Raw genomic sequence first — 13348 nt, forward strand, 5'->3', positions numbered from 1 at the left:
CAGGGTCAAAGGGAAAATATTTCAAGCAGCCAGCAAATACTTGGAAGCTACCAACAAGATTTAGCAGCTACTTTGTTAAAGGAATGAAAGGCTAGGAATAAGATACTTTGAAAAATAAAGGAGTTAGTATTACAACCAAAAATAAATTACCCAGCAAAATTGAGTATAATCCTTCAAGGGAAAAAACAGAAACAATGAAATAAAGGATTTTTGAGAATTCCTGATGAAAAGACAGAGTTGAATAGCAAATCTGACTTTCAAATACAAGATTCAAGAGAAGCATAAAAAGGTAAACATGAAAGAAAAATCATAAGGGACTCACTAAGGTTAAACTGTTTACATTCCTATATGGAAAGATGATAAATTTAATTCCTAACAATGTTTTCATTATTAGAGCACTAAGAAGGATCTACATAGAAAAGATTAAAGGATTGATTTGATTATGTTGGGATTTTAAAAAGAAATAGGTGAAAATAAAAGGGATGCACTAAAAAAAAGGGAGAATAAAGTTGGAAATTGGGGGAATTATCTCACATAAAATAAGTACACACGGACATATTTTTACAGTAAAAGAGAAAATAGTTATGGGGCAGACATCTCTTGAACCTTAGTCTCATTTGAATTAATTCAAAGAGAGAACTCTCTCTCTCTCTCTCTCTCTCACACACACACACACACACACACAGACACAGAAATCTATCTTATCTCACAGGAAAGTAGGATAGAAGGAAGATAAGGTCAGGGTGGAAGTAAGAAGAAGGTTACTTAATGGAGGCAGTGGGTAGATAAAACAGAACAAAATAAAATGAAGTAAAATAATGACAACTATCAATGTGAATGGGATGAATTCACCTATTAAACAGATACAGATAGCAGAGTAGGTTAGAAAGCAGAATCTAGTAGTATGTTGTTTATGAGAAATATACTTGAAATGGAAACAGAGTTCAAATAAGGGCTTAGAATAGAAATTATTACACTTCAGATGAAATAAAGTTAGGAATAGCAATTTCAATCTTAGAATGCCAGTCCTAGAGTTAAGAAGACCTGAATTTGATATCAGACACTTGCTAGGTATGTGACCCTAGTAAGTCTTTTAACCCTGTTTGCTTTAGTTTTCTCATCTATAAAATGAGCTGCAAACCACTCCAATATCTTTGTCAAGAAAACCCTAGGTTGGGGCAGTAGAGTTGGACATAACTGAAATGATTAAATGATGACAAGAGAAAAGTAGGTCAATCACATCTTGCTAATAGGCACCAAAAATAATGAGGTAAAATCAATATTAAATATTTAGTGACAACAGTATGGCATCCAAATTCTTAAAGGAAATATTAAATGAGTTACCTGAGGAAAGAGACAATAAAACAAAACTAATGGAATATCACTATTTTCCAATCTTAGAGGTAGAGCTATCTAATCATAAAATATGTAAGGAAGAAATTAAGAAGATAAACAGAATTTTAGAAAAATTAAATATAATAGACCTCTGGAGAAAATGGAATGGGAATAAAAAGGAATATACTTTTTTTCTCAATTGTACATAGTACCTTAAAAAAATGACTATATATTAGGGTAAAAAAAAAAAAAACCTCACAAACAAATTCAGAAAAGCAGAAATAGCAAAGAATAAACCATAATGCAAAAAAAAAAATACATTCAATAAAGGATTACAGAAGTCCAGTTTAAAAACTCAGTGAAAATTAAATAATCAAAGAATGAGTGGGTCAAAGAATTATAGAAATAATCAATAAATTTGTTAAAGATAATAACAATAATGATCCAACATAACAAAATTTGTGGTATACAGCCAAAGCAGAATTTAGCTATATGTCTTTTTTCTTTTTTTTTTAAATAATTTATTATTTTTTTATTTTTTACAGTTATTTAAATGTATTTTTCATAATTGATATATTATTTGCTTTATTAAAAAGTTATATCTCAACTCATATATCAATAAGACAGAAAGAACAGATCAATGAATTGATCATTCAATTAAAAACCTAGAGAAAGAACAAACTAAAAAAGGAGAGATGCACAAAATTGAAAATAAAAAGTCCATTAAACTAAATAAAACAAGGAACTAGTATTACCAAAAAAAAATAGAAAACCATTACTTGACTTTGATTTTTAAAAAAATGAAATTACCAGCATCAAAAATAAAAGGGGTGAATGCAATGCAAGATAGATGAAATTAAAGGATATCATTAAGAAGTTACTTGGCCCAATGTTGTAACTTTAAAATTGATAGTCTTAAATTTAAAAGATGAATATTTACCAAAAAAACCAAAAACAAAAACAAAGATTAGTAAAAGAGGACAGACATACTAAAATTACCCTATCTTAGAAAAAAAAAATTGAGCAATCCATAAATGGGCATCTCAAGAAAAAAATTCCCCAGGACTGGATGGATTTACAAGTGAATTCCACCAAACACTTTTGGAATAATTAACCCAATTAGTGTATAAACTGTTTGAAAGTATAGGTAAATATGGAATCCTACCAAATTCATTTTATGACACAAATGGGTCTTGATAACTAAACCAGAGAGAGTAAAAACAGAGAAAGAAAATTATAGGACAATTTTCCTAGTGAATATTGATAGAAATATTTTAAATAAAATACTAGCAAGGGTGTTAGCAATAAATCACAAAAATCATACATATAGATCTATATATAACATACATATATCTCTATATGTAGATCTATATGTATATATGTATTTCCCAGCTACTCAAAGTGTATGATCTTTATGATATATTGCTGTAGTTGCCTCACTACTACTAGTTGGTCTATACCTAGTTTCTTTCAAATTGCTTTTAAGTTTTCTCAGGAATTTTTGTCAAGATAGTCAAGTTCTTGCCCCAAAAGCTAAGATCTTTGGTTTTATCTAATATTAGATTGCTATGATCATTTACAATTATATACTGTTGCTAGTTTGTGTGTCATAATTGACCATATTAATAAGAAAAATAACACTCATGTGATTATATCAACAGATGCAGAAAAAGCTTTTGACAAAATATAACACCCATTCCTATTGAAAAACACTAGAAAGTACAGAAGTAAATAGTGCCTTTTTTAAAATGAGAAGAAATACCTATTTAAAGGCAAGAACAAGTATTATCTGAAATGGGGGCAAATTAGAAATCTTTCCAATATGATCAAGAGTAAAGGAAGGATATCTATTATCATCATCATTATTTAATATGATATTAGAAATGTTATTTAAAACAAGAAAAAGACATCAAAGGAATAAAAATAGGCTATGAGGAAAGAAAACTCTCACCTTTGTAGATGATATACTATACTTAAGAAAACCCTAAAGAATCAACTAAAAAACTAGTTGAAGCAATAAACTTCAGCAAATTGCAAAATATAAAATAAACCCATATAAATCACTAATGTTTCTATATATTGTCAACAAAATCTGGAAGGAATAAGGTAAATTCCACTTAAATTAACTGAAGACATTTTAAAATATTTATGAGTCTTATTTGCCAAGACAAACCCAGGGACTTTTTTTTTGTTGTTGATAAATTAGTTGTGTTCAATTATTTTGTAACACCATTTGGAGTTTTATTGGCAAAGATATTGAAGTGGTTTACTATTTGCATCTTCAACTCATTTTAAAAATGAAGAAACTGAAGCAAATAGAGTTAAATGACTTGCTTGGGAACACACAACTAGTAAGTGTCTGAGACTAGATTTGATATAAGTCCTTTTGACTCCAGGGACAGCATTCTAGTCACTGCAGTATTAGCTGCCCCAAATCCAGGGATTGCATGAACCCAATTACAATATACTTTTCACACAAATATTTAAACATTAATGATTCCTAAATTGCTTGAGCCAATATAATAAAAATGACAATTCTACATAAATTAACTTACTTATTCAGTGCTGTAACAATAAAATTACCAAGAAATTCTTTTATAGAGATAAAAAAAAAAATAGTAGCAACATTCTTCTGAAAGAACAAAAGATCAGTAATACCAAGGGAATCAATGAAAAAAAAAATGTGAAGGAAGGTGACCTAGCAATACCAGATTTAGAACTATATTATCAAAACAATAAAGACTGATGGATCAGTAGAACAGATTAGGTACATAATACATAGTCATAAATGATCATAGTAATCTAGTATTTGATAAAACCAAAGATCCAAGCTTTGGGGGAAAGAACTTAGTATATGGCAGACATTTCTGGAAAAACTGGAAAGCAGTTTGAAAGAAACTAGATATTGACCAATATCTCACATGTTATATCAAGATAAAGTCAAAATGAGTACGTGATTTAGACATAAATTAAGGGACCATAAAAAATTCTATCTGTCAGATCTCTAGAGAAAGGAGAAGTTTATGACCAAACAAGAGAGAGGAAGATTCATGGGTGTAGAAGTGGATAATTTTGAATGCATTTAATTTAAAAGGACTTGCACAAACAAAACCAATACAACTAAAATTAGAAGGAAAGCTGAAAATGGAGAGAGGCAAATTTTATAGCAAGTTTATCTGAAAAATGCTTTATTTCTTAAATATATAGCTAAATTATTCATTTGTAGAAATTAAAGCCATTTCTCAATTGATAAATGGTCAAAGGATATGAACAAAAGATAGCCAATCAATAGTCATATGAAAAATACTCTAAAACACTATTCATTAGAAAAATGTACATTAAAACAACTCTGAGGTACAACCTCATACCTTTCAGGTTGGTTAATATGACCAAAAAAATGAAAATAATAAATGCTGGAAAAGATATAGAAAAATAGGTACACCTAATGCACTGTTGATAGAGCTGTGAACTAATCCAAACATTCTGGAAAACAATTCGAAACTATGTACAAAAGGCATAAAACTGTACATACTCTCTGATCCAGAAATACCACTACTAGGTCTGTATGACAAAGAGATGAAAGAAAAGAGAAAAGGATCCATATATACAAAAACATTTATAGCAACTCTTGTTGGCAATGAATTAGAAATTGAGAGAATGCCCATCAATTGGAGAATAGCTTAACAAGTTATGGTATGTGATTAAGATAGAATAGTATTGTGCTAGAAGATATCATAAGCAGAATAGGTTCACAGAGCTAGTGAGGCGAGGCAGATTTCAAGTCCATCTCCAAGTTTAGCATTTACTCCCTATACTAACTTTGCAAGCTTCGAACATTTTTCTCTTTGCTATCATTATCATCTCTGGTCACTCTATTATCTTTGTCCTCAACATTTTCTTGGGGTTTTTATTGTTTAATCATTACATTGCTGTCTCTTGGGATCCCATGGACCCATGATATTCTCTTGGCAAATTGAGTGGTTTGAGTGGTTTGCCGTCCCCTTCTCTAGTTACAAACTTGCCCAAAATCACTGAGCTAAGAATTTTCTGAGACTGAATTTGAATTCAGTTCTTGCTGACTCCAAGCCCAAATAGCTATCCATTCAACATCTAGCTGTCTTACTCATAATTAATTTCAAGAGTATCATCTCAAAATTTGTTTCATTCTATGCCTCTCTCACCAACAAAGCCTTCTTTTTAGAGTCTGTCACTTCCATCTACTAAATGGTAAATTGTTTTAGGTTAAGGAAACTTCCTTTGTATTTACATAACTGTCCACATAATTATTAATTAGCTAAATTGTCCTCGAGATTACGCTTTGTGCAGACTGTTAACCTGTTTTGACAGCAATAAAAACCATCTTTATCAAGTGCCATTTTTGCCAACTCACTTCCATTTTCAAATCCATACAATGATTTTTCCATACTTTTCTACATCAAATTAAATTCCTTGACCACAGAATCAAGATTTCTGCCAAGTCACTTCCATCATTATATACCTATGTACCAATGTGTATATTAAATTATATATAGTTCCCCATATCTTTTGCATCAAATTAAATCCAATGACTATAAAATCAAGATCCTATATTATTTGGGCTTTTTAAAATCCCAGCTTCTTAAACTGTTTCATGACCCATCCATATGGGGTCTCATAACTGATTGTGGAAGTGACAAGATTATGACTTATTATCAGTAAATGTTTGATTTATATACCTACTTTATATATCTATATACCAGGGGCCACATAAAAAATCTCTTGGGCAAAAAAAGATCACAAATGGAAAAAGTTCAAGAAGCCCTGAGGCAAAAAGGGGTCACAAATGGAAAAAGTTTAAGTCCTACCCTAATCTATCTACTCTTCTCTTTAATTTCTCTCCTGAACAAAACTGCCATAGAGCCTTCAGGCAAATTTGTTTTGTCAATCCCCAACTAATATTTTTTTTCCTCTATGCTTTTGCAGCATGAACCAATCCATTTGAAATACCTTTCCTTTTCTCAACCAACATCCTTTTAAATTATACCTTAAAACTTATCTTTTCTGAAGCACTACTTTCCAAAGGGTCAGAGTGGAGCTATCCTATGCACCCTAACATAATTATGCTATAATTAGAATGTCTGACTTCAAATCCAGTTTCCCATTCAGGTATTCAAATACTACTGGATTTCTAATATTTGTAAGGCATTTTACTGAAGCATAATAGAGAATTCAAAAATAAAAATGTGTCATGTTCTTACCCTCATAGAGCTAACAATCCAATCAAGAGGATAGGACACACTTCTAAATATAGCTACAATGCAAGGCAGCATATACTAAGTGATGTTAAATGGCTCAAATTAAATTCTATCAAAGTAACTGAGGGAAGAATCACTTTCAGTTAAGTTGATCATAGGATCCTTAAATATACCTCAAAGAAGATACATATCTCAAAAACCATCTAGCCTAAATTTCTCATTTTAGAAACAAGAAAAATGAAATCCAGGGAGATTAAATTATTTTTCCAGGGACACATGGAATATTTCAGGCAGAATTTTAACTCAGATCTTTTGATTCTACAATTCTTTCCACCTAGGATTAGAATATCAACAACAATAATAATAATCGTTATTTAAATAATGCCTACTATATGTCAAGCACTGAGGAATGAGTGTCTTTTTAGGTCTGAGTTTGTAACACTAGCAAATTTATGAGTTGAAAATGTCCAATGAGAATTTGGAAATGTTTTCATGGAGCTCAGAAGAGAAGTAGATATTTGAAAGTCATCTACATAGAGATAATGACCAGAAGTCTAGGAGTGAATGAAAATTGCCAAGGAAGAAAGCAAGTAGTAAGAAAAAGCCTACTTTTTTTCTTTTCTTTTTTCTCTTTTTTTTCCATTGATGGGGGAGGGGAAGTTTAGCATTTGGCCCTAAGAGAGTTAGAAAAGTCAAGGCACTATCAATTAAAAAGTGAATTTCATCTTTACCAAATTCTTAGTTATTAAAGGCTCTGGAGCCTGCACAGGCTTTGCTTTCAAAGGGATCTAAATTCAAATCGATCTTCTGCTACTTAATTGCTGTGAACTTTTGGACAAACCGAATGACTTTTCTGAGCTCAGTATCCACATCTCTAAAATGGAAAGGGGAGAAGAGTCAATGGCGGCGAAGGACCCTTCCAGGTCTAACTCTATGGCGGCGAAGGACCCTTCCAGGTCTAAATCTATGAGCCTCTGACTCCTTATTTACCGATAAATTTATATTGGTCATATTTGGGGTAGCAAATCAGGGGTTTTCATTCTATACTCTGTTAATCTCTGATAACTTTTCTCTTCAAATGACATACCACTGTGGAACATTGTATGGTATTAAATGTTATGCATAGCTAGGTACCTAATGGTGGATTTAAAGATGTTGCAGCCAGCAGTCCAAGTTCTTTAATTTTCCTGATTATAACTGCATTTGCATAATGTATGAATTCAAACATTATTGCTGTTAAATAATGCATAAATATTCTCCCGTGCCGAAATATGTCTATTTCCTCTTCATGAATTTTGTGGAGTGTATCATCCCGTTGTTGTTCTACTTTAAAATGTACTTAGAGATCCACATGCATCAATACTATGACTGAGGGAAATATCATAGCTGGAAGAAGGATAGTACTCAGAACTGTAAATGAAGTATGCATTATTAAATGGACCAGGTTGAACCCTCTTTGGGGGGTATTACATTCAGAATCCAATGCTTAGCATTTCAAAAATGGCAAATTCTTATTTGATCACCTGATAATCACTGGGGATTTACATGTTTTTAATAAGATTTTCCTGGTAGGCCTTAGGAGAAAAAAAAATAAAACTATTTTTCTTCTTTAAAAAAAACTAAATCAAAAAAGGATAAGAATTTAGTCATACATTTGGGGAACTTCCTTGCGAACTAGCAAATACTATCTAAATTATTAGAGGCAATTATAATTGGGATGAATTTCCACTTCAGCAATACAGATTTGAATATTCCATTTAATGTAGTTTCAATGATTCTCATAAGGGCACCATAGTTCTTCTCTTGTTTTTACAAAATATGTGTTTAAGGCAAGGTGTGAGTTTATTTTGAACCATGCTATCTCATTTCCCTCTTTCAATTGGATATCTTTCTCTTCAAGTTTTCTTTCACTTGAAAAGTTGACAAAATTTGGCATCTCATTCAACAAGATATATCTCTGGTTTTGATCTGTGGGAAACCCCTATACCTCTTTGCCCGTTCTGCTGTACGCCAAGGTACACCTGGTGGTGGATCTGGGACATAAAAATCCTTCGCGGGGACATATCTTCTTCCAGTCAATATGGGTTTCTTGGACGGTATGCCAATTCGAATAGTAGCTTTTCCTTTTCGACCACTTCCCAGAATTATAGTTCTTCTTTTCTGTTTGCTTTTGAAAAAGTCCTTTAAAGAGGAAGAACTCAACCATTTAAACTCTGATTTAGTACTCTTTGCATTATGGTTAAGTTTATCAATAATTGCCCTCATCAAAGAATGATCAACAAGTGGGTTTTTTCGTATATCCAGAATCACTAGGGTTGCATTGGATTCCAGACTATCTAGTAAAGCTTTGGCACCCCCACTGCTAATTCCACACAACTGCAGGTCAAGGGCTCTCAGCCATAAATTGTCACAAATCGAGTCGGCAAAAGCATGGGCACCTTGATCGCCTACAAGTGGGTTGGAATTGAAAGTGACTCGCTTCAAGCCACCCATGCCTTCCAGATCAGCATTCCTGCTGCGAAGATTGGCAGCCCAAACTTCCTCATGTCTTTTTACTGCCTGGTATTTTAAGACAGTGGATATGTGTTTTGCTCCCCTCCAAGTAAGATTGCACGCAGTGAAGTTTACAGTCTTCAGGGTTGTTACGCTCCTTAAATTTTGACAGAGAATTTCTAAACCTACATCTCCAATTGGACAAAACGCCAGAGAGAGGTGTACCAGGGATGCCGATTTATTCAATCCCTTGGCTAAGAACATTATATCTCGCCCTCTTAAAAGGATTCCCTGAAACTCGAGGTTGGTCAGAGCAGTAGATGTGGTTAAGCAGCCTTTGATAGCTTTACACAACTGGATAGTGACTTCTTTAGTGGTTACGGCAGGGATGCGCCTTCTCGCGTAGGATTTATGCTTCTCAATCATAGTGTCTTGCAAGGATGGCTGAAAGGTGCTCCTGATTGAGACGGAGGGCAGGGTTTTGTTGATCCTCAAGGCGCTCAGCAAAGGCACCCAGTCCAGTAGGCGGAGGCGATCCGCATTAAAGCTCAGCATACCCATCTTCAGGCTGGTCCTCACCGCAGGGAGAGGTACCAAGCCCTGGAGCGCGCAGATGTGTTCATATTGCGAAAGGAAATCTGAGGAGCCCTCTTTGCGAGGCTGTGCGGTGTTGGTCATTTCTTGACATCGATCGGAACCCCCCCACCCCTGCACAGACGACTCAATCCTAGGCACATCTATCTCAGTCCACTCAGTCCCGCCGCCGCCTGCTTTTCTGCCTCAGATGGCTCCAGCTTCATTGCCCATCCTGCAGTCTTAACGCCCTTTCAGAGCAGGGTTTCTGTTGGGGCGTGGCCCCGCTCCTGGATTCTGAGGCCCTGGATACTCTTGTCCTCGCCCTGCTTCTATTGGCTGAGAGGATGGAATTCTCGGAGGTCCAAACGTTTCCTTCCTTGGGACTCCATTTTCCTTATCGGGCAATTGAGGGGGCAGAGCTTATAGGCGGCAAGGTGTAATCGTCAAAAAGGCGGCTCAATGGAGTGAGCACGACGAGTTCAAATCCCACTGTATGACCCTGGACGAGTCATTTAACCCCCCCGGGCAACTAAGTGAATTACACAGCAGTTGTGGATCTCTTATCAGTGGGCTAGAGGCTTGGGCTGGATGAACTCAAAGGGCTTTTCCAACTTTAAATCTATAATTAGGACCCTTGATCAGAGATTTAAAGGTAGAAAAGACCTAAGAGCCCAACAGATTCAATTCTTCCCTTCCCATTTATTAGATGAGGAAACTGAGGGACAGAGTGACCTTTCCAGGGTCACTTCGCAGAATTTTAATGCAGATCTTCCCAATTCCAAAGTAACCACTGAGCCACCTATATGCTTTATTCATTTGGATAGGAAAACTCCCAGAAAAGGAAAGTTCTGCCAACTCAGGTTGCCGCCTTCTCTACAATTTATAAACTTAAAGTACTAGCTTGAGCACCAAAAAGTCATGACTTATCCAAGGTCACTCAGTCATGGGATGGAGGTGAGATTTAAACTCAGATGATCCCGAATTAAAACCAGCTCTATATACTACACCAAGCAGCTTCACTTAAATCTAAGAAGGAAACTTTTAAATAGTGTTTCCTTTTCTGGTATATTAATATGATGCTAAAAGGAATCTCTTCTATTGAGTTTATTAATGGGATGTTCCCCCACCCCTAATAAAAACACAGTTTCATGCATAGGGAAAGAGTAAAGAGTACCAGCCCTGAGAATCAGACAATCTGGCTTCAAATTTCAGCTCTGCCACTTATAAAATGAGTTTTGGGGGCAATCACTTAACTTCTCTGGCCCTCGATTTCTTAATTTGTAAAGAGAGAACTGAAAAAAGATAACCTCTAAGGTCTATGATCACATGATTACTAATTTTTAAAAATCAGATCTCAGATTTCATAAGGATAGGTAACTAGAGGTGAATTATTTTGTTAAATGTAATTTATGCCTCCTCGGTAACTTAAGACGTGTACTTGGAGAATTGAGAGGTTAAGTGCCCCAGGATCACACAGTCAGTGTTTCATCAGAAATAAACTTGAATTCAAGTCTTCTTCATCCCAAGGCCACCTTCCCAACTGATAGCTAGCTAAATCTATAAGTTGTTTCAAGGCAGCAGCAGCTACCACTTAACCCTCAAGACTTTTCCTCTAGGCTGGAGCTAAATAAATCCAGTTCCTTTAACCAATCCTCACAGAGCGTACAATCTCCAATACCCAAAACATTCTCCTTGACAATGACCTTCTCATAATATGACACTCAAAAGAGAACACAATATTCTGGATGTAGTCTTATTAAAACATTGAGAGGTATTCAAATGTCTTTAAAGAAAAGAGAGACAGACTGGGACAGAAAGAGAGAGATGCCCATATAAAGAATGCATTTAAAAATCATTCTTTCAAGTATCTCTAAACAAATAAAGGTTCACACTAAAATACATTTGAACTTCAAACTGTTAAATGTGAAAAACGAGAAATATTCTGATGCTGAAATTGAATATACCTCTACAATCAACTAGGCAAAATGGACTATGACACTCCATGACAGTTTCACACATGGGACTCCCAAACTAATATTTGCTAAAGAAATCAATTTTATATCCAACAAGGCTATTCATTAATTTTTTCCACTTTACCACAGATTATATTCAATGGAGCCGTCAAAGCAGAAGATATTAACCTCAGCAACTTACCAATATGATGCTCTTCCGTACTTTTGCTGCACCTGCCACCTGAGGGTTCCACATTGTTATTCCTACTTTAGAAAGAACCAAATTTGAGCATAAATGACTGGAGCTAAATTTGTATCTTTCTCTCCATTTCTACTAACGGTGCAGTTTAATTCAATTCAGCAAATATGTATTGGTTCTGTACCCGTAAGGATCTGTTGCACTTTTTACTTAGCCCCTAGGGAAAGGGCCTTAGAAATAAATCAGGGCAGTAAGTGAGACAGTATGGAAAAAGTGCTCAGTCTGAAAAGACCTGGGTTCAAATCTGATTTCAGACGTGTTCATTAATCTACTTAGACTTGAGTTTCTTCTTAAGTAAAATGGGGTGGGAGAAGGAAAGATGATAGTATTAGATTTAACTCTTATGATCCCTTCTGGCAGTGAACCTAAACTCTTTGTCTTACCAGTAAATGCATTTGAAAGGCCAAATGAAGTGAATAGCTTAGGTCTTAATTGTTTTATACAACTACAATTTTCTTCCAGTTAGGAGGGATTAGTCTCAGAGATCATATACCCTAATCCCTTTATTTTGCATTTGAGAACATTAAAACCTGGGAAGATTGTGACTTGCTCAAAGTCACATATGTCTGCAATGGAATTGGGTGCTCTGACCCCAAAGATAGTGTGTGGTGTTTTGCGGGGTTTTTTCCCACTGTACAAGCAAAAATAAAAGAAAGACCCCCAGGAAAGGGGACATAGTTATTCCGAATAGGCCACTTTGTGCACAAAATGAGGAGAGATATCAAGAGAATGAATTAGCCAATGGCTCTCTCTCTCTCTCCATGACTCTAAATGTCTACAGGCTCTGGTTATTTGCTTCTTTGAGGACATCTTTGAAAAAATGAGTTTATTCAACTTATAGGTTGACCCTTTAAATGTAGGTATCCCTGAGACTTCTAGTCTTCTCTTCTGCTCCCTCTCTACTACTTCACTTGGTAATCCTATCAGTTCCAGTGGATTTAATTACTGCTGATGACTCTCTAATCTACCAATCCTGCTCCAAAATCTCTTCTGAGCTCCAATGTCATGTCTCACAACTTCCTTTGAAACATATTAATTGGAAAAAAAAGAAACACATTAATTGGATTTCAGATAAACATCTTAAATTTGACATATTCAAAACTGAACTCGTATAGCTTTTTCCCTAAACCCTCCCTTACCTCCCTTTTTTAATAGAGGCCAACACTATCTTCCCAGTCCCCCAAAACACAACCAAGGTGCTATCTTTAATTTCTCACTATCTCTACCTCCCTCCCCCAAAAATCGTTCTGATGCCAAGGCCTACTGATGTCAAGTTCTTAAATACTTCCTTTTCTCTCCTCTGACATTGCCATGACCCTAGTGCAGACCTTCATCACTTCATACCTGAACTATTACAATAGTCTGGGAGCCTGACTCTCCCTACTTCAATCTTTCTTTCATCCAGTCACCAAAGTGATTTTTTTTTTTAAGAATGGGTTTGACCATGTCATGTCTCCTCCCACTCAATAAACTCCAGTGACTCCCTGCCATTTTCATGA

General features: G+C 35.0%; 1 protein-coding gene across 2 annotated transcripts in view; it reads right to left on the bottom strand.

The window, feature by feature from the left end:
• Positions 1–9913, bottom strand: part of LOC127559474 (centrosomal protein of 78 kDa-like) — a 32650-nt gene extending 22737 nt beyond the window's left edge. Inside the window, exon 1 of one of the 2 annotated variants that reach the window (XR_007953139.1) lies at positions 7704–9913. Coding sequence is in view for 1 of the 2 variants with exons in the window: in XM_051993283.1 (XP_051849243.1) it covers positions 8557–9740 (1184 nt within the window). In the remaining variant the exon portion in view is untranslated. The remainder of the gene's footprint in view (positions 1–7703) is intronic. The other variant, XM_051993283.1, reaches the window with a different exon arrangement.
• Positions 9914–13348: the final 3435 nt, after the last annotated feature.

This window comes from Antechinus flavipes, chromosome 4, assembly GCF_016432865.1.
Source record: "Antechinus flavipes isolate AdamAnt ecotype Samford, QLD, Australia chromosome 4, AdamAnt_v2, whole genome shotgun sequence".
In the NCBI taxonomy this organism is placed as follows: domain Eukaryota; kingdom Metazoa; phylum Chordata; class Mammalia; order Dasyuromorphia; family Dasyuridae; genus Antechinus; species Antechinus flavipes.